Below are 25,892 nucleotides of genomic sequence, written 5' to 3' on the forward strand. Positions count from 1 at the left end.
GTAGCAAATGACAGCCCAGGAGGGGGGGCGTTTCCGGGAGAGCCTCGTGGGCGGGGCAGGGACTTCCAGTGTCGGTTTTAGTTCCTTTGGACCCGCGCCGGGGCGGAGGGAGTGGGTTGCTGCGGCGGGGGATGGCGTACAGGAGGCTCCCCGGGCCCGCGGCCCGCGGAGCGGGCGAGGCGCGAGAGTCGGGGAGGTCCCACCACGCCCTGTACCCGCGGTGACCGAGCCGAGGTGACCCCGGCGGTAGAGAGGTGCAACTGAAATGCACTCATTTCAAGTGCAAAGTTTGAGGAGGTGTCGGGAAGATCAGTAGTTGGACGTGGGCAGAGGGGTGGATGTCCCAGAGCCTGTGCTGCACTGCTCAGTGCGTACCTGTCTCCAGCAGCTGGGACCTCAGCAATCCCTTTTGCAGAACCTCATGAGAACGGACGCTGAAAACTCGCCCTATGCATGCATGGCTTACAGAAAGGCCTTCGAGGAGAAGCAACCCTTCTTTACCACTGAGGTATACATGATGGGGCAAAATCCCGTGTGTGTAAGGCGTGTGGAAAGGCCTTCAGTCATATCTCCCACCTCTAAAGTCTGCAGCAGCAAGTTCAACACCAGAGAGTTCTACTCGGGCAACCACTGCGGAAAGCCTTCAGACAAAAATGCCCTACAGGACTTCCCTGGTGGCGCAGTGGTTAGGGATCCTCCTGCCAACGCAGGGCACACGGGTTCGAGCCCTGGTCCGGGAACATCCCACCTACCTCTTAGCAACGAAGCCCCTGTGCCACAACTACTGAGCCTGCGCTCTAGAACCCAGGAGCCACAACTAACGCAGCCAAATAAATAAATAAATAAATTTATATATTAAAAAAAAAAAATGCCCTGCATACCTTTTCTTGTAGGAGCTCATAAAGCTGTCACCTTGTGAGTGCAGCCAATGTACAAAACTATAATTTTGTATTTTCTAGAATTCATATGTGGGGGTCTTACAGGTTATCATTTTTTTTCGTGGCTTCTTTCACTTACCTTCATGCTTTTAAGATTTTTTCCCCATAGTGTTGCGCATAGATCATTAATTTTTTGCTTCTGATGGGCTTAACGGATTTCATTTTATGGATGCACCACACTGTGTTTATCCACCCTGGTAATGGGATATTGGAGTTGTTTCTACTTTTTATTTATTTTGAATAAAGTGGCTATGAATATTTGCATAAGCCTGTGAACATAGTTTTCATTTCACTTGAGTAAATACCTAGGAGTGGGATGAAATCAGCATGGATACAATTAGTTTCTTAAATCCATAAGCTTTTTTACTCATTCCACCTATAATTATTTAGAAATTTGGATTGCTTAATGTTTTAAAATGCTAATTGTTTGACAAATCCATGTTAGTAAATTGGGCATGAAATAAGAAAAGTAACATCTTCCTCTGCACACACAACAGTCCTGTATCCCCAGGTTCAAACCCCAACCCAAGCATAATTTCACTGGGGACAGGAGGAGTCACCTGGGGCAGGCAGTTGGACCTCTGTGAACTCTGGTGTCCTCACCTATGATATAGAGATAGTAGCAAGTACTGCACATTTTGAGTTCTGCTTGATGTCCTTTACCCATATCAACTTGAGCCTCTCAAACACCAAGAAATCATGTGCCATTATCAGCCCCATTTTTATTTTTTATGTATTTATTTATTTTTGGCCACGCTATGCACGGCTTGCAGGATCTTAGTTCCCAGCCAGGGATCAAACCCGTGCTCCCTGCAATGGAAGCGCAGAGGCCTAACCACTGGACCGCCAGGGAATTCCCTATTGGCCCCATTTTTTAATTAAGGAAGCTGAAGCACAAAAAGCTTATATTATTTGTCCAAGAGCATGGAGCTTATTATTAGCTGGGGTGGGATGTGAACCCACGTAGTTTAGCTCTAGAGTCTATGTCCTTAGCTTCTTCACAACCTCTAGGACTTATCTGTGGAGGTGTTATGAGCTTCAAATAAAAGGTATGACAGGCAAACCATAGTGCTTGGAATTCAGTGAACTCTCAATAAGTGTTATTACTTCATTACCACCATGGTTATTAACACATTATTATTACTGGAAGATGGGTGTTGGTGAAATTTTGCACTGAACTAGAATCCTCTCCCACATGCCCCACATATGTATGGTTCCTACCCAAGGATTATTTCTTAATGCTCAGCTAAGTGTAAGTCTTTTAAGACTGAACCACACGTTTAAAAAAAAGGCACTAAAAGCACACTGAATCAAGATGAATGGGAAACCATCCTAATAAACACATTTTAGATTATAAAAAAGACTGGGCTACATGTGTCACAGGGGTGGTCTTCTGGGTGGAAGGACCTCCCTTGAGGACTTGTGACACTCTTACAGAAACACCCTGCTTGAAAGGTGCCTCCTCATCCCGCACTCCAAGTCAACAACTGGAAAGCCAAGAAATGCTGGCAAAAGTGCATCTTGACTTTGATAGGAGAGGACAGCCCCATCACACATGTGTGTCTGACACCCAGAATATGTCCGTTGAGGAGGCTTGAGTCAGGTTAATGGGCTACTGTGCAAGATCACAGAGTGGAGGATTCCTCATGAAGGGCACGGAGACAGGGATGAGGTACAGAAGATGGAGAGTCCGCTTGGAGGTAGACTCTCAAACACACTCCTCTGTAAATAGGTTTCATCTGTGAACATTGTGTAGCAGGATGTGTTCAGGCCCAGGAAAATCCAACTGTAACTGAGCAGCTGGTGTTCAAGTGCTATTCAAGCATATGTGCACACCTCATGACACACTAAGTGCAGGCAGACTTGGAGAGCACTGCAGAAGGAGCGGTGAAGAGTGAAGGAGCACGGCAGAGAGGAGCAGATAAGAGGCAGAGGACAGAGAACAGAGAGGTGGGAAACAGGCAGGGGAGGAAGTCAGACTAGAAATGGCAATCCTGGGAGTTCCCTGGTGGTCCAGTGGTTATGACTCTGCGCTTCCAATGCCGGGGGCCTGGGTTCGATCCCTGGTCAGGGAACTAAGATCCTGCAAGACGTGTGGCGTGGCCAAAAAAAACAAAAAAAGAAAAAAGAAATGGCAAGAGGGTGGAATGTCCAGAAAGGGAAGGAACAATAGGCGTATTCATTTCCTAGGCTGCCATAACAAAGGACCAGGAACTGGGTGAGTTAAAACAACAGACAGGTCTTCCCTGGTGGCTCAGTGGTTAAGAATCCGCCTGCCAATGCAGGGGACAGGGGTTCGAGCCCTGGTCCGAGAAGATCCCACATGCCACGGAGCAGCTAAGCCCGTGCGCCACAACTACTGAGCCTGTGCTCTAGAGCCCGAGAGCCACAACTACTGAGCCCGTGTGCCACAACTATTGAAGCCCACCCGCGCACCGCAACGAAGATTAGCCCCCGCTCACCGCAACTAGAGAAAGCCCACGTGCAGCCACGAAGACCCAACGCAGCCAATAAATAAATAAATAAACAAAACCAAAAAACCCAGACGTTTATTGTCTGACAGTTGTGGGGGCTAGAAGTCCAGAATCAAGGTGTCAGCAGGATCACGTGCCTTCCGTCGTGTCCAGAGGAGAATCTGTTCCTTGCCCCTTCCACCTCCTGGTGGCTGCCAGCCTTGCTTGGCTTGTGGCCACATTACTCCAATCTCTGCCTCCGTCGTCCCATCTCTTTCTCTGTCTCCTCTCTCTCCCTCTCCAAGGGTACTTGTGATTGCACTGAGGGCCTACCCAAAGAATCCAGGATAATCTCCCCATTTTAAGATCCTCGATCACATCTGCAGTTTCTTCAGCCATATAAGGTAAGTAACATTCACACATTCTAGGGATGAGGACATGGATATCTTTGGGGGCCATTATTCTTCCCACTACAGAGCCCTTCACTCTGCTTGGGGGGGAGTCCAGAACTGCTGGGAGCATCAAGCTCTGGACTGGCCTCTGGGCAAGGGAGGGGCCACCTGTGTTGATGAGCCAAGTCTGTATCCCATGGGGGGGTTGGGGGGACCACCCAGAGCGGGCTGGATCAGAAGAGCCATACTCCAGCCTGGTGCAGACGTGAATGATGCTTCTCAGACCACATGCACACAACCAGTCAGGAAAGGACACTCGCTTCTGGGGATACCTGGAAATCAAAGTCGAGAGTCGTGAGTAATTTAAGCCAGGGCTCAGCAGACTACAGCCTGTGGGCCAAATACAGGCCATTTTCTGTTTTTGTCTCGTCCCCAAAATGAGAACAGTTCTTACTTTTTTTAGTGATTGAAAAAAAAAATCAAAAGAATACTATTTCATGACATGAAAATTACATGAAATTCATATTTCCATGTCCATAAATAGAGTTTTATTGGAACACAGCCACGGCCATGCATTTACATATTGTTTATGGTGCTTTGACTCTATGGTGGCAGAGTTGAGCAGTGACCAGAAACTTCACATCCTGCAAAGGTGAAAATATTTACTATCTGGCTCTTTACAGAAAAAGTTTGCTGACCCCTGATTAGGAAGTCATAGAGCTGAAGAATTTAACCAGAGGAGCGGCATGTAAAACAAAGGTGGCTGGAAGGAATTTGCTGGAGGAGAGGATGGGGATGGCCACACTCAGCAGTTGCAGTGCGACTGACTCCAGCGCTGCCTGCAGGTGAAGATCGAAGATCGCGAGGGCGCCCTCCCATCACAAGTCAGCAGCTGGAAGGAGGCGGCCATGCCAAGCCCTGCAAGACGGCTAGGAGCTACCTCAGAGCCCTCGGTTCCGAAGACTGACTAAAAGGACACATTGAACTCAGAAAATCTTTCAAACTCTTAGTTACAGTTTATTACAATGAAAAGGTTCAAATTAAAATTGGCAAAGGAAAGAGGCATACAGGGCAGGTTCTAGGAGAGACGAGGCACAAGCTTCCAGGTGTCCCCTCCCAGTGCAGTGCCGGATTCTCCCAGCAACAATATATGACAATAGAAAAGGCTGAGGCAGAAACTAATACAGGCAGAAAGATCAATGTCTTCTTCAAGACTGTAGCCTAATTCTTTTTTTTTCTTTAATATATTTATTGGAGTATAATTGCTTTACAATGGTGTTAGTTTCTGCTTTATAGCAAAGTGAATCAGCTATTCGTATACATATATCCCCGTAGACCCTCCCTCTTGCGTCTCCCTCCCACCCTCCTTATCCCACCCCTCTAGGTGGTCACAAAGCACCGAGCTGATCTCCCTGCGCTACATGGCCGCTTCCCACTAGCTATCCATTTTACATTTGGTAATGTATATATGTCCATGCCACTCTCTCACTTTGTTCCAGCTTCCCCTTCCCACCCCCGCAACCGTGTCCTCTACGTCTGTGTCTCTATTCCTGCCCCCCCCCCCTTTTTAAAAATATTTATTTATTTTGGCTGCTCCAGGTCTCATCTGCGGCATGTATGTGGGATCTAGTTTCCTGACCAGGGATTGAACCCGGGCCTCCTGCATTGGGAGCGTTGAGCCTTACCCACTGGATCACCTGGGAGGTCCCAACTGTAGCCTACTTCTTAGCACAAAACACGATGAGGCTTTAAACCCCCTGGAAAACAGGCAGCATCTCTCAAGAATAAGCTGCCTCCTTATCTTGGGGATACCTCAAGTATGAGAACATGAAGCTCATAAAGTACCTAGACTGGCTTCCTAAATAATACCTTAAGAAAGAAAGAGAGAGAGGGCTTCCCTGGTGGTGCAGTGGTTGAGAGTCCGCCTGCCAATGCAGGGGACATGGGTTCGAGCCCTGGTCCGGGAAGATCCCACATGCCGCGGAGCAACGAAGCCCGTGTGCCACAACTACTGAGCCTGCGTGTCTGGAGCCTGTGCTCCGCAACAAGAGAGGCCGCGATAGTGAGAGGCCCGCGCACCGCGATGAAGAGTGGCCCCCGCTTGCCACAACTAGAGAAAGCCCTTGCACAGAAACGAAGACCCAACACAGCCAAAAATAAATAAATAAATAAATAAATAAATAAATAACAAAAAGAAAAAAGAAAGAAAGAGAAACAAAAGAACCCACGTATCACTAAGTGCTCTTTACCAACATCAACCCTCCCACACTCCTGTCCATCTTGGCCAGCCCTCCTCCAATGGCCCTCTGCTCCTCACGGTGGCACCAGTAAGCCTGTCCCTGCATCAGGGCCTTTGCTCTTGCCATTTTCTCAGCCTTGCAGGCTGTTGCCTGGCCTCTGCTTGCCTTGTTTGGGCATCTGTGCTCCTACTCCCTGACCCCACCATCGAAGTTGGGCCCCCGACAGTCTTTGTCACATCATTTTGCTTTGTCTTCCACAGAACACTTAGCTTTGACCTAAAGAATACTATGAATGGTTTGTCTGGCTGTGGACTGTCCAGCTCTGCCCTGGAACGTGACTTCTAAGGAAGAGAGAAATAAGAACATCTGTGACCTTCTTGTTCACTGCTACAACCTCAGCAGCCAGCCCAGAGCCTGGCAAATATCACAGGTGCCCCTTGAGATAAGGAAAGAACTGTGAGATGAAATTTCAGCATGCGACAGAGATTGAGTAGGTCCATGGCTCACTGGGACAAATGCTTGGCCTGAAGCAAGGCTGGCCAGAGGACAAGCCCCCAGGGCCCATCTGCTCCTGTTGTGTCTGGCCTCCTGTGGCTCCTCAAAATCCAGCAGAGACCCTCAGCCCTGTCACAGCCCACCAGTACCTGAGAGCAGGGAGCACGGCCTGAGTGAAGCCAGGAGAGCCCAAGGCCAAGAGTACACCCCACCACTCCCCAAGTGGAGAGTGAGTTTCAGAAGGGCTAAGAACAAGGCCATAATAGGAGTAGGATTTACACCCATATCTCTCTGGCTCCAGAGTCCACACCCATGGCTGAGCTGGCCCCACCGGTTGGGAAGAACAATCCACACACTGCTGTTTTTAAGAGTGGATTTCTACAAACTGTATGATTCTATTGGTACGAAATGTCCAGAATAGGCAAATCCATAGAGACAAAAAGTAGACTAATGGTTGCCAGGGGTTGAGGAAAAGGAGAAATGGGACATGACTCGAAAGGGTATGGGGCTTCTTTTTGTAAATGTTCTGAAATTAGATAGTGGTGATGGTTGCATAAACTGTGTGATCATACTAACAACCCGATGAAGTGTACACTCTAAATGGGCAAATTGTATGGTGTGTGAATTACATTTCAAGAAAGCTATTATTAAAAATAAAAACGAGTAGATTTCTGGAAGATTCCTGGGAGACGTCCCATACCCAATGTGGAGTTTTCCACGGCCATTAGAATGGAAACATCCATGCCCCAGAAAGAGGGACGCAGGTCATAGGTCTCTCCTGGCCCCTCTGGCCCCAAGCCTCTGCAGAGACTGACAGGGCAGAGGAAGCCGCAGCTTAGGAGGACAGTCCCAGCTCTGCCCCGCCAAGGTGTGTGCCCCTAGGGGAGACGCTCCCCATTCGAGCCTGTTTCCCCCTTGGGACGGAGGATCCCAGCACTTCCCAGGTCGGCCTTCGCTTCAGCTTCGGGCCCCTGATTGGTCGGACACACACACACACACACACACACACACACACACACACACACACCCCTCCCCCAATTCCACACACACACACACACGCCTCCCCCAATTCCACACACACACACACACACACACACACACACACCCCTCCCCCAATTCCACACACACACACACACACACACACACACACACGCCTCCCCCAATTCCACACACACACACACACACACACACACACACACACACACACACACACACACGCACCCCTCCCCCAATTCCTCCCACTAGACTGCGGCCTGAACGCGATGCGCGCGACAGGCCGAAGGCGGGCAAAATCGCCATAGCAACGACAGTCTCAAGCTTTTGATTGGCTATCAGTGCTGGCGCGCCTTCTCTGCCCCTCCCACCAGGCTCCGGGAGGGGCAAGATGCGCGCGCAGCTCTACAGAACGGCGGGGCGAAGGCGGGCCAGGTTGCTATGGCAATTAAGGTCACGACCCCAGCCCGGAATGCGGCCTCCGATTGGTCCGCGTAGCTGACAACCTGCTAGCTTTCCCCGCCTCGAACACCGCTTAGGTTTGTGAGCGGGAAAGACTCAGAGGATGAGAGGAGGAGAGGGGCCCGGGGAGGAAGGAAAAGCGAGGCTGCCCTGCCAGGGTGTGGAGTTGAGGGGAGGTGTTTTGCAGAAAGCTCTCTGGTCCCTGTTCGAATCCACGCCCTGCCCCGCCCAGCCTCAGTTTCCCCATCTGTAAGCTGGACACTTCCGCTCTCAGGGTCCAGCGAGGGCCCCCCGTGGGCCTTGTTCCCTTGGCCTGAACACAAGAGGCCCCAATGACAGGAGACGAGTGTGGTGTGGGCAGAGGCCTCCGTGACCCTCGTGAGGAGAGAGGCTGGCTGGATCCCGGTAGAGTGGAGCACTTGGCGCCCCTCGGGGGCAAATGCAGGAGACCTGGCGGAGGGCCTGCAAAAGGTTTGGGGAGTTGAGGGCCCCACGAGCGTGGAGGGGGAGGCAGTGTTGCCAAGATGATGGCTCCTCTCCTCAGCCCTCTGGACATCATCTGCCATGCGAACTCCCTCGTTCGCAAGGTGCCCCGAGTCCCCCCTTGGTACACAGCAGGCGCTCAATAAATACTTGTGGATGAACGAATTCTTCCTGCAAGTAGTTTATTGTCTCCCGTTTTACAGAAGCGAGAACCAAAGTCTGGCCAGTAAAGGCGTCCCTGGGCACCCATGCCAGGCACTGAAGCTAACTCCCACACTTTGGGTGTTCACAGGCATTGGGACCAGTGGAAGGAGGAGCAAGTCTGGGGCAGATGCGTGGGGGGGTGCGTCCGGCAGGGATGGAGTGGGCAGAGGGAGGGCCGGGAGAGCACAGCTCCAGGTGGCCACAGAGGCTGGTAGGCAAGTGTCGGGAGGAGTCCCCTGTGATCCTGGCCCCGGGGTGGTTTCAGGCAGCCCCTTTGTTTGTGGGCAGGCAGTGGGCGGGCAGACATCGAGGTAGGCTACATTTTATGGGAAGAGTGACTGAGGTCTCAGGCTCCCAGCTGGGAGGGTGGAGAAGCAACCCTTCCCCACAGTCCCGAGGAGGAAGCACGTTAGGACAGGGAGGAGCCAGCCCTGCCCACTGCCCTCAGCGACCAGCTCCCTGCTTAGGGCCCCCTGCCTCAATGCCAGCTGGTGTTACCCCTTAGCCCCGAGGCCTCTTCCTCCAGGCAGCCTTCCTTGAACACCCTCAGGCAGAAAGTATCATCTTTCTCTTCTGTGCACCACCAGCCAAGGGCCCCTTCTGACCCCCCTGGCTGGGCCCATCCCTGCCAGTTCTACTCCCTCACCATAATTCTCCCAGCCTGGGGTGGAGGAGGGAAGGGATGAGGAGGGGCATATTGGAGACCCTCTGGTAAGCCTAGTCACGGCCCCCAAAGGTATCCAGATCCTAATCCCTGGAATATGTGAATCTGTTACCTCACATGGCAAAATGGACTTTGCAGATGTGATTAAATTAAGGATATTGAGTTGGAGAGGTTATCCTGGATTATCTGGGTGGGCTCAGTGCAATCCCAGTGTCCTTATAAGTGAAAGAGGGAGGCAGGAGAGTCAGGAAGAGATTGAAAGAGGCTACACTGTTGCCTCTCAAGACAGAGGAGGAAGCCAAGGAATGCAGATAGAAAAGCTAGAAAAGCTAAGGAAATCCTCTCTCAGAGCAGCCAGAAGGAACTCGCCCTGCGGACACCTCCACTTTAGCCTGGTGAAACTGATTTCAACACCCTTGGCCCGCAGAACTGTAAGATAACTAACACGTGCCGTTCTAAGGACCTGATTTGGTGGTAATTTGTTGCAGCAGCCGGGGAAAACCAATACAGACCACCAGTCAATCCTGCTCCTGCCTGACCAGGTCTCCTCCCTGTCAGGCTGGGCTGTGCCTGCCCAGTGACCCAGCACACTGGTCCTGGCCCCTGTACCTGTCATGGGCCCCAAGTGGGACAAGAACTGGTCCAGGAAGACACTCCCTAGGACACCCTGACGTTCCTCCTCCTGCTTCCCACCTGGAAGCAGCGGCTCCCATCAGAAGGAGCTCCGCTGACATGCCTAGGTCAAGGTGGCTGGGAGCCGGGTGAACCTAGGATGCCCGCAGACATTCCTGGGTTGCTTCTTGGTTACCGGCAATGCTGTCACTCCCTACAAAAGTACTTGGCACCCACTGTATGCCAGGTGCTGAGGACACACATGTAAACAAATCAAACAGGAGCCTCTAGCCCCAAAGAAGTCACATTTCTGTCTGGAAAATGCTGGATGCCCACCTGCCACACACAGCATCCCAACCTGGGGTGAAGTGAGGCAGACTCGGGGCTCCAGGGCCTGGGGGGAGACAGAAAGTCCATGTTCAGTTTGTGCAGAAGGTGGCTGCTATCTACCCCACTGTGACTAACCCAGGAAGGCTTCTGAGAGGTGGACCACTCTCCCTGCTGAGGCTTCATTCACCCTGGCGTACAGCAGGGTTGCCACAAAATGCTGATGGAGCCCTGGAGGAAATGAAGTAACCGACGCTGAGTATTTAACGAGTGGAGATGGGGGTGATGAGGGCTCTAGTGGCTAAGGAGAGGGGCCAGGGATGTCCAGGAGCGACCCCTCACCCAAAATCACACGACACTGGCTGACCCAGAGGGCAACTTTGGCCTCTTTGAGCCTCAGTGACCACAGCTGCCCCTCAGCATATTAGGCGAATCCCAGAGGCCATTAGCCATAGGGGAAGTCGAGGCCCCATTGCAAGTTGATACTCAGGACCCAAGTGGGAGCCAGTCTTTGAGGCTCAGGCCCTGTCTGTCTCTCCCCAGTCCTGGCCAGGCCACACCTCCCCCTTCAAGCCCAAGCCCCAGCCAGGTGTGTAAGGCAGCAAATGCAGGACCAGCATGGAGATGGCTGGATCCCACCCTGGCTCAGCCTGTAGGCAGCAACTCCACAGCCTGGGGAGGAGTGGGGTGGTTGGTCCTGCAGTGGGCCACTCACAGGTGTGGCCAGGGAATAGTCTGCCATCCAAAGATGGGGGCCTCCAGCACCTGCAGAAAGCCCAAAGGATGAGTAATCAGAGACTTAAGCTCTGGTGCCAGCCAAGGATAAGCGTTCTCCTGGAGCTCTGATGATTGGGGTGTACTTAGCAGGACCCTTACGAGGATCAGGGATGGGGTATCCCTAGCAGGGCCACTGCACGATGTTGGTCAGGGGGACTCTGCGGCTGGGCTCCCACAAGAGCTGAGGATCGAGGGTACCGCCAGCTGGTTTATGAGTGCCTCCCAGCAGGACCTTTACAGACACGGGGGTCCCACAGCTGGATGCCCACAGGGATTGGTGTCAGGGGCGCTCCTTGAGAGGGTCCCTGCTCCGTGCTAATGATGCCAGGAATGATCCCTCCAGGCCTCTCTAGAGGAATGCGTGCTTGCCATGCGCCCTCTAAGGCCTCCACGGGAATCATGGCGAGCGTCAGGATGACACCGGGGTCCCCAGGCCTGAGGCAGGGCCTGCGGCGCAGACGCGTTTACTGTGCCCCCCACCGCCGCCTCCCGCCGCGTGCCCGCGGGGCCCAGCCAGGGCCAGCCTCCGCCCCCCACCTGCGGTCCAAGGACCCGTCCGGCGTCTCTGTCTCTTCGGGAACACCCTCGGGCTCCAGCGCGTCCTCCGCAGCCCCCGGCGGGGCGGCGTCCAGGTCAGGGCCCACGGGGCGCGGCCTCCAGCCGGAGGTCCAGGGCGCCGCCGGCGTGGGCCGAGGCGGGAACCAGGAGAAGCCGGGCGCCGGGGCGAGCGCCACGAGCTGGGGCCGCGCGGGGCTGGAGGTGGTGGCGCGCGGGATGAGGAAGAAGATGTAGAGGCCCGTGACCACGAGGCCCGCGGCCACCAGCGCGGCCACGGCGACGGCCGCGTGGAAGACCCAGGCCGAGCGGGCCAGCGTCAGGCGGCGCAACAGCGGGCGGCCGAGGCGCAGCGGCGGCGGCGGCGGCGGCGGCGGGGGGCGGGCCTTGCGCGGTCCGGGCGCGGGCGGCGGCTGCCGCAGGTAGAGCAGGCCGCGCCGGCGATCGAAGCGCACGGAGCCCTGGCGCGGCGGAGGGACGCGTGCGGAGCCGGGCAGCAGGCCGAGCTGCGTGGGCAGCGCGGGCAGCTCGCGCCGTGGGGCCAAGCGCGTGGGCGCGCGGCACACGGGACAGGCCACCGCGTCGCCGCCGCCCGCCGTGGCCAGAGACAGACGAGCCAGGCACTCGAGGCAGAAGACGTGGCTGCAGTCCAGGCACTTGGGCAGCTTGAATACGCTGTCGAAGGGCGACACGCAGATGAGGCATTCCACGGGGGACGCGGGCGGCAGGATGGGTCCCCGGCTGCCGTCCCCTTCCTCCTCATCACCCTCGTCTTCGTCCTCCCCCCTGCCGGGGGACCGGGGTGTGGACGGCGACCCCGGGATGCTGGGCTCCGAGCCCAGGGGGACCCGGGGGCGGCGGAGCCAGTGCGGCCGAGGGCAGGGCATCTGGACCCGGCCTGCGGGGAAAGGCGGTCAGGCAGCGAAGGGGCCGGGGGGGAGATGGCAGAGGGGGTCTGGGGAGGGTCAGGGGCTGGGCTCTGGAAGGATCACCCCACACAGGGCAGCGGCGTCCAGAGAAAGGGGAGCAGAGCCCAGTAGGCAAGGAGACTGGGAGTCGGGAGCGAGAAGGGGAGCGTGCAGGTAGAGGATCTGGACACACAGGGAGGTGAGACCCAGAGGGGTTCTGAAGAGCATCAGGGACAGACAGGGAGCGCCGCAGATTCTGAGCTGCACTTGGGGGATGCCCCAGCCAAGAGCCAGGTGGACCTGAGTGACCCCAGGAAGGACCCCAGACAGGCGTGGAGAGGACAGACAGGGACTCCCAGGAGAGCTGGGCAGAGACAGACCCTGGGGAGACCACAGAAGACAGACAGGAAAGGCAGATGAAGGAGAGGACGGAAGCTTCAGGATACGTGGCCAGCAGCCCAGGAGTCGACTCCGCAGTGACAGACCCCAGCGGGCCAGCAGGCTCTTCCCACCCGCTGGTGCTTCCTCCCTCTGGCTGGCGCTTCCTTGCCTGTTCTGACCCCAACCCTAGCCCTACCTGCAGCTGGATACGAAGTGCTCCTCCCCATGGCAGGGTGCCTGTGGTGGGGCCACTCCCTCTGGATGCCAGGTTCCCACCAGACCAGTCACACTGCCCTCCCCGCCCCCAGGACAGGGAACACCAAGCCTGACCTCGGCCGGATGTCCGGGGTGCCAGGAAGGAGGCACAGGCTGACAGGGCAGTGACGGTCCAGGCTCATCAGGAGAGGGGGTCCCCACCGCCCCTCCCAGCCTTCAACACCTCATGAATCCTCCACCTAGAGCCACTGGTGGGGTGAGTGCAACCTGGGGTGTCAGCGGCTCTGGGTGGGGGCAGCGTGTCCAGGAAGAAGAGTGGGACTTCTGGAGTCCTGGGGGTTGAAGGCAGGCTGACCCCACAGTGGACTGGACCGGACCAGCCCTGTCCAGCCAACGACAAGGGGCTAGAAACTGTCTTGGTCCAGAGCCCAGGCCTTGGCTTCCTCCCCCTGGGGCTGCTTCCTGGCAACACACCTCTCAAGGTGGTGGGCTGCAGTCACCAAGCCCCTCCCCAGACCAGTGACATCTCTGCCAGGACAACCCCACCCCCCTCATTTCCAACACCTGCTGGCACAGTCCAGGCAGCCAGGCCTGCAGCCCGAGGTGCCATGGTTCTGAGTCAGTGGCGCTTCCTGAGCCAAGCACTCCCCTGGTGAGTCCAGGTCCCGAGAGACCAGAAGACACACCAGGGACATGGGCAGCTCCCCCAAAACACCAGTCATCCTGCCCCTCAGCCCCTGCTCCCAGATACCCTTCCCCATTGAGCACAGACAGCGGCACAGGTGGGTGGCGCCACCCCAAAGGGCAAGCAGGTTTATTGCAGCTGCGGCCAGGCAATCAGCGGTTGGACTTGGCCACACGTTCCAGCTCATCCTTCTTCTTGATAGCGTAGGAGTTGGAGGAGCCCTGCAAGAAGGGATGGTTAGCTCCAATGTTGGAGGACCCTCCCCTTGAGACGCACCCCCCTAGGTGTCCTCACCCACCTTGGCAGCGTTGATGAGCTCGTCTGCCAGGCACTCGGCAATGGTCTTGATGTTCCGGAAGGCGGCCTCACGGGCACCTGTGCACAGCAGCCAGATGGCCTAGGGAGCACAGGGGTCCCTGTGCTAAGTAGGGGTTGCCCCTACACCACGCAGGGACACGGCTCTCCAGTACCCTGGGACCCAACAAATGCTGCCTACCACGTTGCCATCCGCAGGCCAAGTGAGGCAAGACACAGTGGGAGCCCACAGCGCTGCCCAGGTGCCATGCTGCTAGATCTGGGATCAGACTGAGGGGCACAAAAAAGTGTGCGGACACAAAGGCTGAAGCTGGGTCCCCGATGACAGGTGACTTGAAACTAGCCGTGACAGGGAAATGCAATGTGTTCCTGGCCTGGAACCCTTGACTAAAAACGAACAGCTATAAAGGGTACGCTTGGGGACAGCTCCATAAACTGGAACAGTGATGTAATGTCAAATGTTAGATTGCTGTTAAATTCCTTGGGGGTGACGGTGGGGACAGAACATCTTTATTCTAGGGAGACACCCACTGAAATGTTAACAGGGAAATGGTCAAAACACCTGCAACTGATTCTCAAATGGTCCAAGAAAATAAAAAAAAACAGTGTAAAAACATATAGTCAAATGAAACTGGCCCTTCAATCAAATGCTGCCCAGGAGAGGGCCCAGAGCTAGGACCTGCTCTGCGTGGGGTGGGAATCCAGGAAGCCTTCATTACCTGACCCTCAGGTAAACATGCAGACGGAGATGAACATTCCCACTTGCCAGCCTCTGCTGCCCCAGGCAGGATTCTGCCAGAGCCTGGTGGCCGTTCCTGGCCACCCACGTGTGCCCCAAAGCCCCAAGCCCACCTGATTCACACGGCGCAGCGGGGACACGTCCACGGCCTGCCGCCTCACTGTTCCGGCTCGCCCAATGCGGGTCGAGTCCTCCCGGGGGCCGCTGTTGATGATGGCATTCACCAGGACCTGCAGGGGGTTCTAAGAGAGAGAGGGGCCCTGAGCCAGATACCTGGCAGGCATCCCTCCCCGACCCTCCACCCCATAAACCTGGAGGACCCTGGCGCGCATACGGCGGGGCGGCCGCTGGCTTTAGGGTGTGCAGGGGCACTCTGCCCCGCCTGGCCTCAGGGCCCTACCTCGCCCGTGAGCAGGTGGATGATCTCGAAGGCGTGCTTGACGATGCGCACCGTCATGAGCTTCTTGCCGTTGTTGCGGCCGTGCATCATCATGGAGTTGGTGAGGCGCTCCACGATGGGGCACTGCGCCTTGCGGAAGCGCTTGGCCGCGTAGCGCCCTGCACTGTGGGGCAGGTATTTGGCATACTTCTCCTTCACTGCGATGTAATCCTGGGGCAGCAGGAAGAGGGGGTGAAGGGACCATGGTCAGGAGCAGGATGGATCTCGGCAGGGGACCACAGAGACTGAACACCCACTCAGGGTAGCGCCCACTCACGGGCCTGCCACAGAAAAGTAAAACCGAAGCAAGTGACTTTACCAGGCCACTAAAAAGAGTACTTCCTTTCTAATGGGAGGAAGGGTATGGAAAACTAAGTAGATAACCACCCACGATACCAGTCTTGTTTTAAAAGTGTTCTTCACTCTGCACTGACGTTTTATGTCAAATAACTCTGTTCTGGAGGGGCTGTCCCATGCACTGTAGTATGCCAGTAGCACTCCTCATTGCTGACACCCAAAAATGTACCCTAAAGGGGTAGGGGTGGGGGGAACTAACCCAGAGAACAAACAAACAAACAAAGTGTTTCAAACAATCATTCAACAATCCTGCCTATATATACATACATATCCCAAGACAGTGTCTAGAAACACTAAACCGTTCGGGGGGGCTGAGTCAGAGGAACTGTGCATGTGGGGACTACTTCTGATATTTCCAGTATGAAACCTACACCAAGTCATCCTACCACACACACGAGAACATGTACAGTGAGTTTCTACAAATACAAGGATTAACAGGAAAAGAACACAGAGGACTCTGATGTAGGCACGACAGTCTGGTGTCTAGCCTGGAGAGGACCACTTACACAAACAGGCAAGTAGACAGACGGGTGTCCATGCAGAGACTCACACTGTGCCAGAAAAAAACCTGCGAATACCAAATGCCCCAGCAAGCGTTTGGTTGAGCTGTTGGGCCCCACGGTAGAGCCCAACACAGCTTTCAAGAGAGTGAGAACTCTGATACCATGCTGACTTCTGCTTTCCCAGCCCCTAGGAGAGCACCAGGGGAAAGTGAAGAATAGTTTTTACATTATTAAAGGGTTGTACAAAAAAAAGCAAGAAAAAGAAAACAAGGAAGCAAACACGCATGTGACAGACCACATGTGACCTACAAAGACTTTATAAAACATTTACTAACTGGTCCTTTTAAGTTTACAGACCTCTCCCCCAACAAACCCATGAAGGAAAACAGCTCTGCAAGACATTCAGAGTGAAAAACAGGTTTGAAGTCTCTGTTAGGCTCAGTGCCTAGGTACCATGATATATTTAGAGGCAACAAAAAGTTTTAATTTCTTTTAAAAGAAAGGGAAAAATATGATCAAACCTGAATTTTATTCGTCATTATACCAATGCAGTCACAAAACATAAATTTCTTTTTATGAAGGCCCCACAAAAGTCCTAATGAGGCCAAGTGTAAAACAGTATGGGGGCAACATACAGTGGGAGAACTCCCATTTCCCAATTTCAAAACCTATTACAAAGCTATAGTAATCAAGACAGTGTGGTACTGGCAAAAGGACAGGCATAGAGACCAATGAAATAGAGTTCAGAGTTCAGAAACAAACCCTTACATCCTTGCTCAACTGATTTTCAACAAGGGTGCCAAGACCATTCAACGGGATAAATACTCTCTTCAACAAATGGTGCTGCACATGTGGGATCTTCGTTCCCCAACCAGGGATTGAACCTATGCCCCCTGCATTGAGAGCACAGAGTCTTAACCACTGTACCACCAGGGAAGTCCTTTTACCTTTCTGTTCTTAATTTCACTGATTTCTGTTCTGATCTTTATGATATCCTATCTTCTACTTTGCTTTGCTTATATTTTGCTCTTTTTATTTTTTGAGGGGTGCTGAGATTATTGACTTGAAACTTTTTTTTCTTTTCTAACAAATCATTAAGTATTATAAAGTTCCTTCAGTACTGTTCCAGCTTTATCCCACAAGTTTTCATTACAATTTATTCAGTTCTAAATATCCCTTGATTTCCTTAGAGACTTCCTCTGTCACCCGTGTATTATTTAGAAGTATATTGTTTCATTTCCTACTATTTGGAGCATTTTCTGGTATCTTTTTGTCACTGATTTCTTATTTGTTTCACGTTTGGTTTGATTGTTTAAATTTGCTGATGTTTGTTTTATGACCCAGGGTGTGGTATATCTTGCTGAATGTTCTGTAAGGCTTCTTGAAATGAATGTGTATTCTGCTGTCATTGGGTGAAGTTTCTATAAATGTTTTCACAATCCTCTTGGTTGGGGTTATTACTCAGATTTTTTACATCCTTGCTGACTTTCTGTCTAGTATTTATCTCAGTTGCAGGGAGAGGGATAATGAAGTCCTGAAGTATAATTGAGAAATTGGCTATTCCTCTTACAAGTTCTGTAAGTTTCTGCTTCATGTGTTTCAAAGTTCTGTTGTTTGGTGCATACACATATAGGATTGCTATGTCATCTTGGTGTACTGACCCTTTAATCATAATAAAAGGGTTTTCTTGCAAAAACAAACAAAAAAAACAAATGGTGCTGGGACACATACATATAATGTATAAATGAGACTGAAGTTACGTTTTATTGCCTACATTTAAGGCCCTTACACTTTATGGGACTTGAGCATCTGCAGATTTTGGTAAACTTGGGGGCGCCTAGAAAGAACACCCCTCAGATACTGAGGAACAACGGTAAGGCATTTAGATTTTTAGGCATTTGAATCTTTATAATTTAATTGACTCGTCTCTCCAAGGCACAACTTCTGAACTTGAAGAATACTGCCCATTTTTATTTAATTCTAAAACATATAAATAAAATTTTATAGCCTGAATGAAATATTGTCCTTGTCATCTTCAACACTTGAGTAAAATAAAAACACTCAAAACTTATAGATAACCTTTAAAAAATAAAATATATGAAACTAAAAAGATAAATAAATAAAAGGTACCATGGTGAACTTTATGTGTATTTCACTACAAAACAATTAACTAAACAACTTGTGGGATGTGATACTCCCCCTGAGGAAGGAACCATCTCCTGACAAAAACTGTAGCAACCTCTAACAGGATACAAGGAAAAACAGACAAGATGGAGGTGGTGGTCCAGGGATCCCTCCTTCACCTGTTCCATCTTCAACTCTACTTAGTGGGACAGCTACAAGTTTCAAGTGACCCACCCCCAGCTGGGGAGCACAATCATTACACCCCCCTCACCTGCAGGGAAATGTCATTGATCTGCACATCATCGGTGCTCCACTTTCCAAAGAGCTTGATGTCGGGGGTCTCTGCTACTGCAGGTGCAGCTGTCTCCCACTCCGTCATCCTAGGGACAGAAACTGTCAAAGCCCAGGCATACTCACCACGGACTCCGAGGCTAGCGCACAACCTGAGAATTGGGAAGTTACCAGGAACCGAGAAAGGCTGTGAACATCTGAGGCCACCTTGTGGAACCTTAAGAAAACCACTCATCTGTCAGCAAGAAACACCGGTCTCCCAGGAACTATGAGGCCAACAGCTGGCAGGCACCCCCTCAACGGTTGCAAGGCGGCCCAGAGACGGGCAGGAGATGCCAAATGCCCTGACGCTGCATCCGCTCGAAGTCAAATCCCAACCTTGTTCTTCAAGAGCTCTGCAACCCTAGGAGAGTCTACAAGCCGCTGTGGATTCAGCTTCCTCATCAGTAAAACAGAAGTATCAATGGTATGAATTCTGCGCTTTACCAGTGCAAAGGTCGAGTTTGGTGTCCGACCCCGACGGGGGGATTAGAGGCTGCTATTTAGGAGAAAGCGTGTCCAGACCAAAGTGTGCATCGTGCATGTAAGGATAACGGAAACTTCTTATAATTAATAAAGTACAACTACAGACACCAGACCAACATTCCCCAGTCCGCTGGGGGCAAGGCTACGGCGGCGGCGGGGCATCAGCAACGGGGCGAGAGTAACTTTCCCCGCGCCTCCATCCTTGTCCCCTGCCCGAGGGAAGCCCCTGGTCTCGGGGCCCACCCACGGTTCCCGGAAGACCCTGAATCGGCCTTCGGACTTCCGACTCCGCGGCAGCCTCACCTTAAGTCGCAGCCGAGACGTCTCGGTCGCTCGGCGTGGACCACGCGACGCCCTGGCACAGACAAGAAAAGGCCGCACGCTGCGGGCCGACGCTTTTAAGGGAGGCGAGAACTTCCGGGTCACCGAAGGCGGCGCGTGCGCAGAACAAGGCGTATTTACAGACCAATCCGGAGCGAGCATGTAAAGGCACCCTCTGGGCCAAATGGAAACCGTAAACCCCCGGCGCATGCGTACTTGCAGAAGCGGGCCCAAAGGCTGTGCCTGGCGGATGTCCAATTTCCAGCACTTGCCAGTTCGTGGGGCGGGGGGGGGGGGGGGTGGGGTGGGGGGGGGGTGGGGTGGGGGTGGCGCGCGGGGGTCCTTGCACAGGCGCAGAGGTCTCTATGAGGTCAACGCCGCCATGTCTAATGAGGGCAAAAGTCTGGCCCGCGCTCGTCGCTGCCCATACAAGCAAGCGCTGCAGGACCCGGCGGCTCAGTGAAGCCAGGGCGTCGCGACTGCTGTCCGCTGTGGTCCGGGCCCCGCGCGCGTGGGCGGGCACCACTCGCGGGTCCCCCTCCCCAACACTCGCGCGCTCTGGGCTGCTTGGGGCCTGAGCCTCCGACAGACCATTGTCTCTCTTTGGCTCCCGCCTCTCCTGCCCCGTTACCGCGTGCGGGAGGGGGTCAGGGAGGGGCCCCGGAGGAGGAGCCTGAGGGACAGCCCCCGCCCTTTTTGATCCAGCTGGGGTCTGTGCTGCCGAGGTCACTGATCGAGTGCAGGGTAGGCACGGTGGTGCGTGCCCTGCCCACTCTGCAGCCGCACCCAGTGACCCCGGTGGTCTGCGTGGAGAGCACGTGCCAAGCCTTCACATCCCCCGCCTAGACTCTGGAGCCGAGCTGGGTTGTGGACGCCTCCTCGGCGGGCTTCGCAGAGGCAGCGACCACTGTAGCTGCACACCCATGCTGGCTGCAGATGGCAGGGAGCGGCATCTGGCAGAGCTTGGTCTCCAAGGCGCCTGAGGCTCCTCACCTCCAGGTGCCCACCTCAACCTCCAAGGGTGGGAGTTCCCCTTCTCAGACCCGAAGGGGCCCAGCCACATGACCCAGGCGGTCCTTCATTTGTCCGCACCAACCCCACTTGCCCACCTTCGGGGCATGCACATTACAGCTGCTCAGCAGCCGCGATGTTTGTTCACTGATTGTAAAGGATACTGACTGACTATAAAGGCTCGGCCCTATCCCTATCCCAATTCCAGGAGCGTTTCAGACCAGAAACTCTGGGCGCCCTTGGACTGTCGTCGTCAGTCACGGCTCATGCCACTGCTAAGGGGGACACAGGCCTTGAAGCTGGTCTGGGCAGCGGGTGAGACCTCAGGCTCTGGTGGATTGAAGTCTGGGAGCCGCACCCAGAGAGGCCAAGGGCCCCAGCCACTGCAGCCTGTGGCCTTATCCCTGGCCTCTGCCCTGGTATGTACAGAGCAGCAGCCTCGGGCCTTTTACTGGGGTCTGTGGGGATGGGGAGGAGCTAAGTAGGCTCCTTCCTGGAACTGGAGGGACCCTCTCTGATCATTGGGGGCCCTCCCTGGTCCTGGGGGACACAGCTGGGGAGGTGCTGACTGGGGGAAAACAGGGAGGCTGGGAGTAGGCACCAGGCACCCTCACACTCATTAGGATCCAGAGGGGCCCCCCAACCCTGCCTCTTTCTCCTCAAAAGTGGACAGGGGCCCACCCCCTCTGAACCTCAGTTTCCCCTGTCAGTGTGGAAATGAGAACTAAATCAGACAAGGTGAGTTTGGAGCCTGTGGCCTGACTGTCAGTGGTCACTTGATAATGGGCATCTTTATAGACCTGACAGGAGTGACCCACCATGCATGGGAGGGCAGGAGAGAGGTCCTGCAGTAAAGCCCTATGTGGTGCAGGGTAGGGGGTCACCTTGCATAGCTGACGATCACACACTACTTGCCAGGCCTGAGACAGTCCAGCCTCCCCAGGTCCCCAGGACACAGGCACAAAATCCGGAGTCTGATCCCATAAGTCTAGGGATGTTGGTGCTGTGTTCCTCAGGCTGGAGGGGGAAAGTCTGCAGAAGCCCCTTTGCATTCCTGGTGCATCATGTTCACTCTGGGCTAACCAGCTCTGGCCATCTCCTCTGCCCTGATTTTTTAACTGCTCCATGAGGGTAGAGGCTGTTTGGTTTCTTCCCCACTGTGTCCCCAGCTGGAAGTACTGAGTCTGGCACACAGTATCTGCTCACAAGTAACTGCTGAAAAAACGATGGATGGAAGGATGGATGGGGCAGTTCTCCCTAGTCTTGCTGCTCCCTCTCTGGGCTTCAGGCAGACACCGAACGGCTGGGCCTCCCTCCTCCACCAGACACCAATTCCAGACCCAGAGTCCTGCTGTCTCCTGTTCAGAACACCTCCTTACCTGAGTCTGCCCCTCTTCCTGGCCACAGCCTGGGGAAACCCCTTCCTAATGCCAGGTAGGCATTAGGAGTCTGGGAATCAGACCATTTGCTCTTCAGAACAACTTGATTAGGCAGTCAGGGAGGCCCAGAGAGGTGCAGTAACTTGCCCAGGGTCACACAGCAAAAGGGGGCAGAGCTGGGATTCTAAGGTGGTTGACCCCAGAGCCTGACCTCTCTCTCCCTCCTCCGCTGGCCTCTCCACCATCTCTGCATCATGTCTCCCCCAGTGCCGCCGATCTCTGAACATACAAAGTGCCCAATAAACAAATGAGTTCAGTCAACTCTGGGCCTTTCCACTGGATCTAGCATGATCCAGAGAGGGGCTCTCCCTGTGCCTTAGGCTTCTCCCTTTTTAAAGAAAAGGCTGCTGAGCCAGTAACCATGTAATTACTGAGGAAAGATGGTCTCTTTGGTTCCAAACCTGCTCAAACAAAGGAACAAGTGAATGCGAACAAACAAGCATATTTATTGTTCCTCTAACTCCTGCAGGACTGTGTCTCCCCCTCCCACAGCTGCCTGGCAGAGAACAAGTTGATCTTTCCCACTGTCCTGGGCCTCTCACTGCCTTGGCCACTGACCATGAGTCTAAACCTGGGCTTACAGGAGTGGTTGGCTTAGCCTGGGTGCGTGCTACAGGAGCAGAAGTTCTAGACCTCAAGGCAAGGGAGGTGCCTGGGCCAGTTCACCTGCTAGGTGGGCCAGCCTAAGCCCCTTCCCCATTCTCAGTTTGCTTAGCTGTAAATTAGGACCACGCATTCATGGTGGCTCTTTGGAATTGGGGGCAGGAGTAAGGCAACAGGGCAGAATGTGCAGGACGGGGGTGGCAACGCTGGATCAAATCCGGACCTGTCTTCTCACTTGCAGCACTTGGGGTAAAGAATAGAGGGGAGGAGGAACTGGGCTGGATTTGGAAACCTTAGGACAGGGTATTAATAGGGGTCTCAGAGGCTTGGGTTAAGGATAAATCCAGAAACACATTTTGAACATCCAAATATCCAGAATTAGTGGGTACAGGATCTCAAATCTTGGAGACCAGATATATGAAATCAGAAGTCTCACAGATACAGATTCTGATGGCTGCGATTTGGAGGTGCGAGGCACAAACTGGGAGAGAAACGGGGACCTGGACTCGAAGGGGAATCTAAGGCCTTACCTGCAAGAGAAACAGAGACCTGGATTTGGAGGGGACTCAGAGGCAGGAATTAGGGGGAGAACCAGGCATCCGGATTGGGCGGAAGTAGAGGCGGGAACTTAAGTTACTGGTCACGGAGCGGGAGGACCCGGCCATGGGGATCTTGCGGGGGTCTAAGGACACGGCCTAAACCTTTGGGGGGACGCTCCGGCCTACCTCAGTCCTGCACTTGGAACCGACTGACAGCTTGGACCTAGGCCGGAAGCCCCGCCCTTCCCTGGGGACGACCAATCACCAGAATCCAAGTGAGTGCCTGCCTGGATGACGTAATGCGTCTCCAAGACGATGGCGAATCGCAGGAAGGCTCCAGCTTCACCCGGAAGCTAGAGTTCCCACCGCCCCCTGCGGAGGCGGGGGCATGAGGGGTCGCCATGGTAACCCTAAGGCCCAGTCAAGCCTGGACAAGATCGCCGGTTCCCCTCTCGCCAGGTTCTCCGCCGCTGAACTACCCGGCAGAGTCTGGGGCGGACCCGGGGCAGAACCTCATTTTCTCAAGCCTCTCCGTACCGGCCTCCTCTGGTCACTTTTGAGAAAAGGGACCCTGACGCCGCGCCGGCCCGGAGAACCACGGAGATGGCAGCCTTCTGGGCGCCAAGAGCCGACCGCTCAGGGCACCCCGAAGGCCGAACGCCAGGACTCCTGCGCTTCCGGTCCGGGCGGGGCCGCGGCGGGGTCGGCTAGTTGGTTCCGGAGCTGAGGCGGTGCGGGCTCTACCTCGGGCTTGTGCGGAAGTCCGCGGCCTAGAGGGGCGACCGGCCTGAGCCTCCTGCCCCGTAGGAGCCTCAGGTCTGAGTAGAGGGCCGGCTAGAGCTCCCGAGGAGCCACCCATTTTCCGTGAAGGTGGGGGCGCCTGGATACCGCCCCCGGGGCCCTCCCTTCCGCCCTTCGGGGATGGAGGCGGGGTCACGATCCTCCCGCGGCTCGCGGGGCTGAGGTGAAGCGTTGGTGCAGGTCGAGCCCTGGACTGTGTCGTGGACGGTGGCTGCGAGTCCGGCTGCATGGGTTCTGCCCGAGATGCGCGGCTTTCCTATCTGGGCCTCAGTTTTCCCATCTGTAAAGTGGGGATGACACGTGCAACCACCTCATGGAGAGGTGTGAGCTCCAGTCTTTCCAGGTGGCCCCAGAACTGCATTTAAAGCCCTGCACTGGGCGCTAAAGTTTGGAGATTCCTGGAGATCTGAAGGCTAAGAATTTGGCCCACGCCTGGCTTCCTCTGTCTGAGCCCCCATTTCCCCATCTGTAAAATGGGTTGGGGTACTGCCACCGCCTTCCTAGACTTGACATGAGGACTAAAGAATCAGTGTGTGTAACACTCTTAGCACAGGGCCAGGTGGTGCCTAGCGGGCAGTCAGAATTGTGGCCGCTTTTAGCTTAGTAATAAATGGTTGATCCAGGGACTTCCCGGGCGGTCTAGTGGTTAGGACTGCGTGCGTTCACTGCTGAGGGGCTGGGTTCGATCCCTGGTCAGGGAACTAAGATCCCTCAAGCCTCGCTGCACGGCCAAAAAATAAATAGAAATGGATTATCCATTCAGCAGACATTTATGAAACTCTGCTGTGCTACAGGCTCCTGATGCTCCAGCTTTTGGAGCTACATCCCCTGAGGATCTGGTTAGAATGGAGTTTTGCCGGAATCTCGATCTCCACACACAGCCTAATAAAGCACAGGTATTCCCCGCTGGCCAAAAGTAGAACGTTTCTATGAAACCTTTCCTAAGTCAAAATGGTGTACAGCGAAGAATCAGTTACCTTAGGACACATCTTGCTAATAGATGCGCAAAATAAATAGAAATAAAGCACAGATGCTCAAAGACACAGTTCGAAGCTATGGCAGCTTGATGCTGAGGTGGTGAGAGTAGTTCTGGGGAAGGAGCTCCTTCGGCGATGCCTCTCCCCCTGACTGGGGTGTGTGCTTCCTCTATCACTCAGCTCACTGCGAAACAAATGCTGAACACTATTTTTGCTGTTTAACTTTTTTCTTCAAAGTGAAAATTTCTTTCACTTAGATAAAATAGGTGCTAATGTAGGTCTTTCGTAACAGCAAAGTGGCATAAAGCAAACTTTTGAAAAGCGGGGGATGCATATATTGGGGTGGTTTGTTACTCAACAGTAGGTAACTCAGCCCAGGTGTCAGGACAAGTGGGCCGCTGAAATGTAACAGCAAAAACGTGATGCCTTCCGATTACATAATACCTACTTACTGGACAAAATACAGGAAAGGTATGATCACAGAGGTGTAAAGAGATGGCCCGCAGTCCCAGACCCCCCCAGAGGCAGCCACCGGGAGTTGAATGCCAGAAATACTTTCCCTGTGAGCTCGCTTTTGCATCCTTTGTTTCCACTTGGCAACTTCAGTGTGGAATCTTAGGTCCCTCAGGTATCTGCAAGGAGGCTGAATGGTGAGGGAAAGATCAGAGGCCCCACCACCAGGTTATTAGTATGAAGACATGGGGCAGACATATAGCAGACCCTGCCAAGTGAGTGGCCCCCTGACTCAGGTTGGGTGGCGCCAGGGGCAAGGCCATCTCCCGGGTTTCCAGGGAAGCGGGGGAATGGGGCTCTGACGTGGGTTGGGACATGTGAGGCTCCCTGTGTCTGGGAGTCAGGCGTAGCCATGGGGTCTCAGACACTCCTCAACCCTGCAGAAAGTTAGAGGTTCGGGCTAGGCCCCAAAGAGGAAAACATCCATTCTCACATGGCAACCAGAGGGAGCCTCTGAAAACCCAAGTCAGGTTTCATCCCTCCCCTGCTCAAAATCCTCCCTGTGTCACTCACGGGAAAAAACAATCCACACAGTGGCCTGCTAGGCCCAGAGGATATGGCCCCTGTCACCCTCCACTCTCTTCTCCCCCTCAGCTCCATCCCAGCCACA

General features: G+C 54.1%; 2 protein-coding genes across 4 annotated transcripts; both read right to left on the reverse strand.

The window, feature by feature from the left end:
• Positions 1-862: 862 nt before the first annotated feature.
• On the reverse strand, positions 863-13,754 carry RNF225 (ring finger protein 225). 2 transcript variants are annotated; one of them, XM_082436608.1, is made up of 2 exons: positions 11,578-13,754; positions 863-4,115 (listed from the first exon to the last, which is right to left on the reverse strand). In XM_082436608.1, exons 1-2 carry the CDS (start codon positions 12,480-12,482, stop codon positions 3,542-3,544), a joined length of 1,479 nt encoding a protein of 492 aa, XP_082292734.1. In that variant the 5' UTR covers positions 12,483-13,754; the 3' UTR covers positions 863-3,541. The 2 variants fall into 2 exon arrangements, with proteins under 2 accessions (XP_082292734.1, XP_082292735.1); XM_082436609.1 differs by lacking the exon at positions 863-4,115 and adding an exon at positions 8,622-11,028.
• Positions 13,755-13,883: 129 nt separating this feature from the next.
• RPS5 (ribosomal protein S5) lies at positions 13,884-19,520 on the reverse strand. 2 transcript variants are annotated; one of them, XM_082436773.1, is made up of 6 exons: positions 19,382-19,520; positions 18,534-18,642; positions 15,240-15,449; positions 14,953-15,081; positions 14,084-14,182; positions 13,884-14,006 (listed from the first exon to the last, which is right to left on the reverse strand). In XM_082436773.1, exons 2-6 carry the CDS (start codon positions 18,639-18,641, stop codon positions 13,938-13,940), a joined length of 615 nt encoding a protein of 204 aa, XP_082292899.1. In that variant the 5' UTR covers position 18,642; positions 19,382-19,520; the 3' UTR covers positions 13,884-13,937. The 2 variants fall into 2 exon arrangements, with proteins under 2 accessions (XP_082292899.1, XP_082292900.1); XM_082436774.1 differs by having other exon boundaries at positions 18,534-18,655; positions 19,382-19,465.
• Between the last annotated feature and the right edge of the window lie 6,372 nt (positions 19,521-25,892).

Source organism: Balaenoptera physalus (assembly GCF_965194825.1).
Source record: "Balaenoptera physalus genome assembly, chromosome: 19".
NCBI classification, from domain to species: domain Eukaryota; kingdom Metazoa; phylum Chordata; class Mammalia; order Artiodactyla; family Balaenopteridae; genus Balaenoptera; species Balaenoptera physalus.

Bases quoted from the DNA above. Each gene is read 5' to 3' on its own strand.
- RPS5 (XM_082436773.1), bottom strand. From the start codon at position 18,641: ATGACGGAGTGGGAGACAGCTGCACCTGCAGTAGCAGAGACCCCCGAC. The intron at 15,450-18,533 runs GTGAGGGGGGTG...CTGCTGCCCCAG, and splicing joins TCAATGACATTTCCCTGCAG to GATTACATCGCAGTGAAGGA. The intron at 14,007-14,083 runs GTGGGTGAGGAC...CCCTTCTTGCAG, and splicing joins AGCTCATCAACGCTGCCAAG to GGCTCCTCCAACTCCTACGC.
- RNF225 (XM_082436608.1), bottom strand. From the start codon at position 12,482: ATGCCCTGCCCTCGGCCGCACTGGCTCCGCCGCCCCCGGGTCCCCCTG. The intron at 4,116-11,577 runs GTGGGGGGCGGA...TTTGATTTCCAG, and splicing joins GACGGGTCCTTGGACCGCAG to GTATCCCCAGAAGCGAGTGT.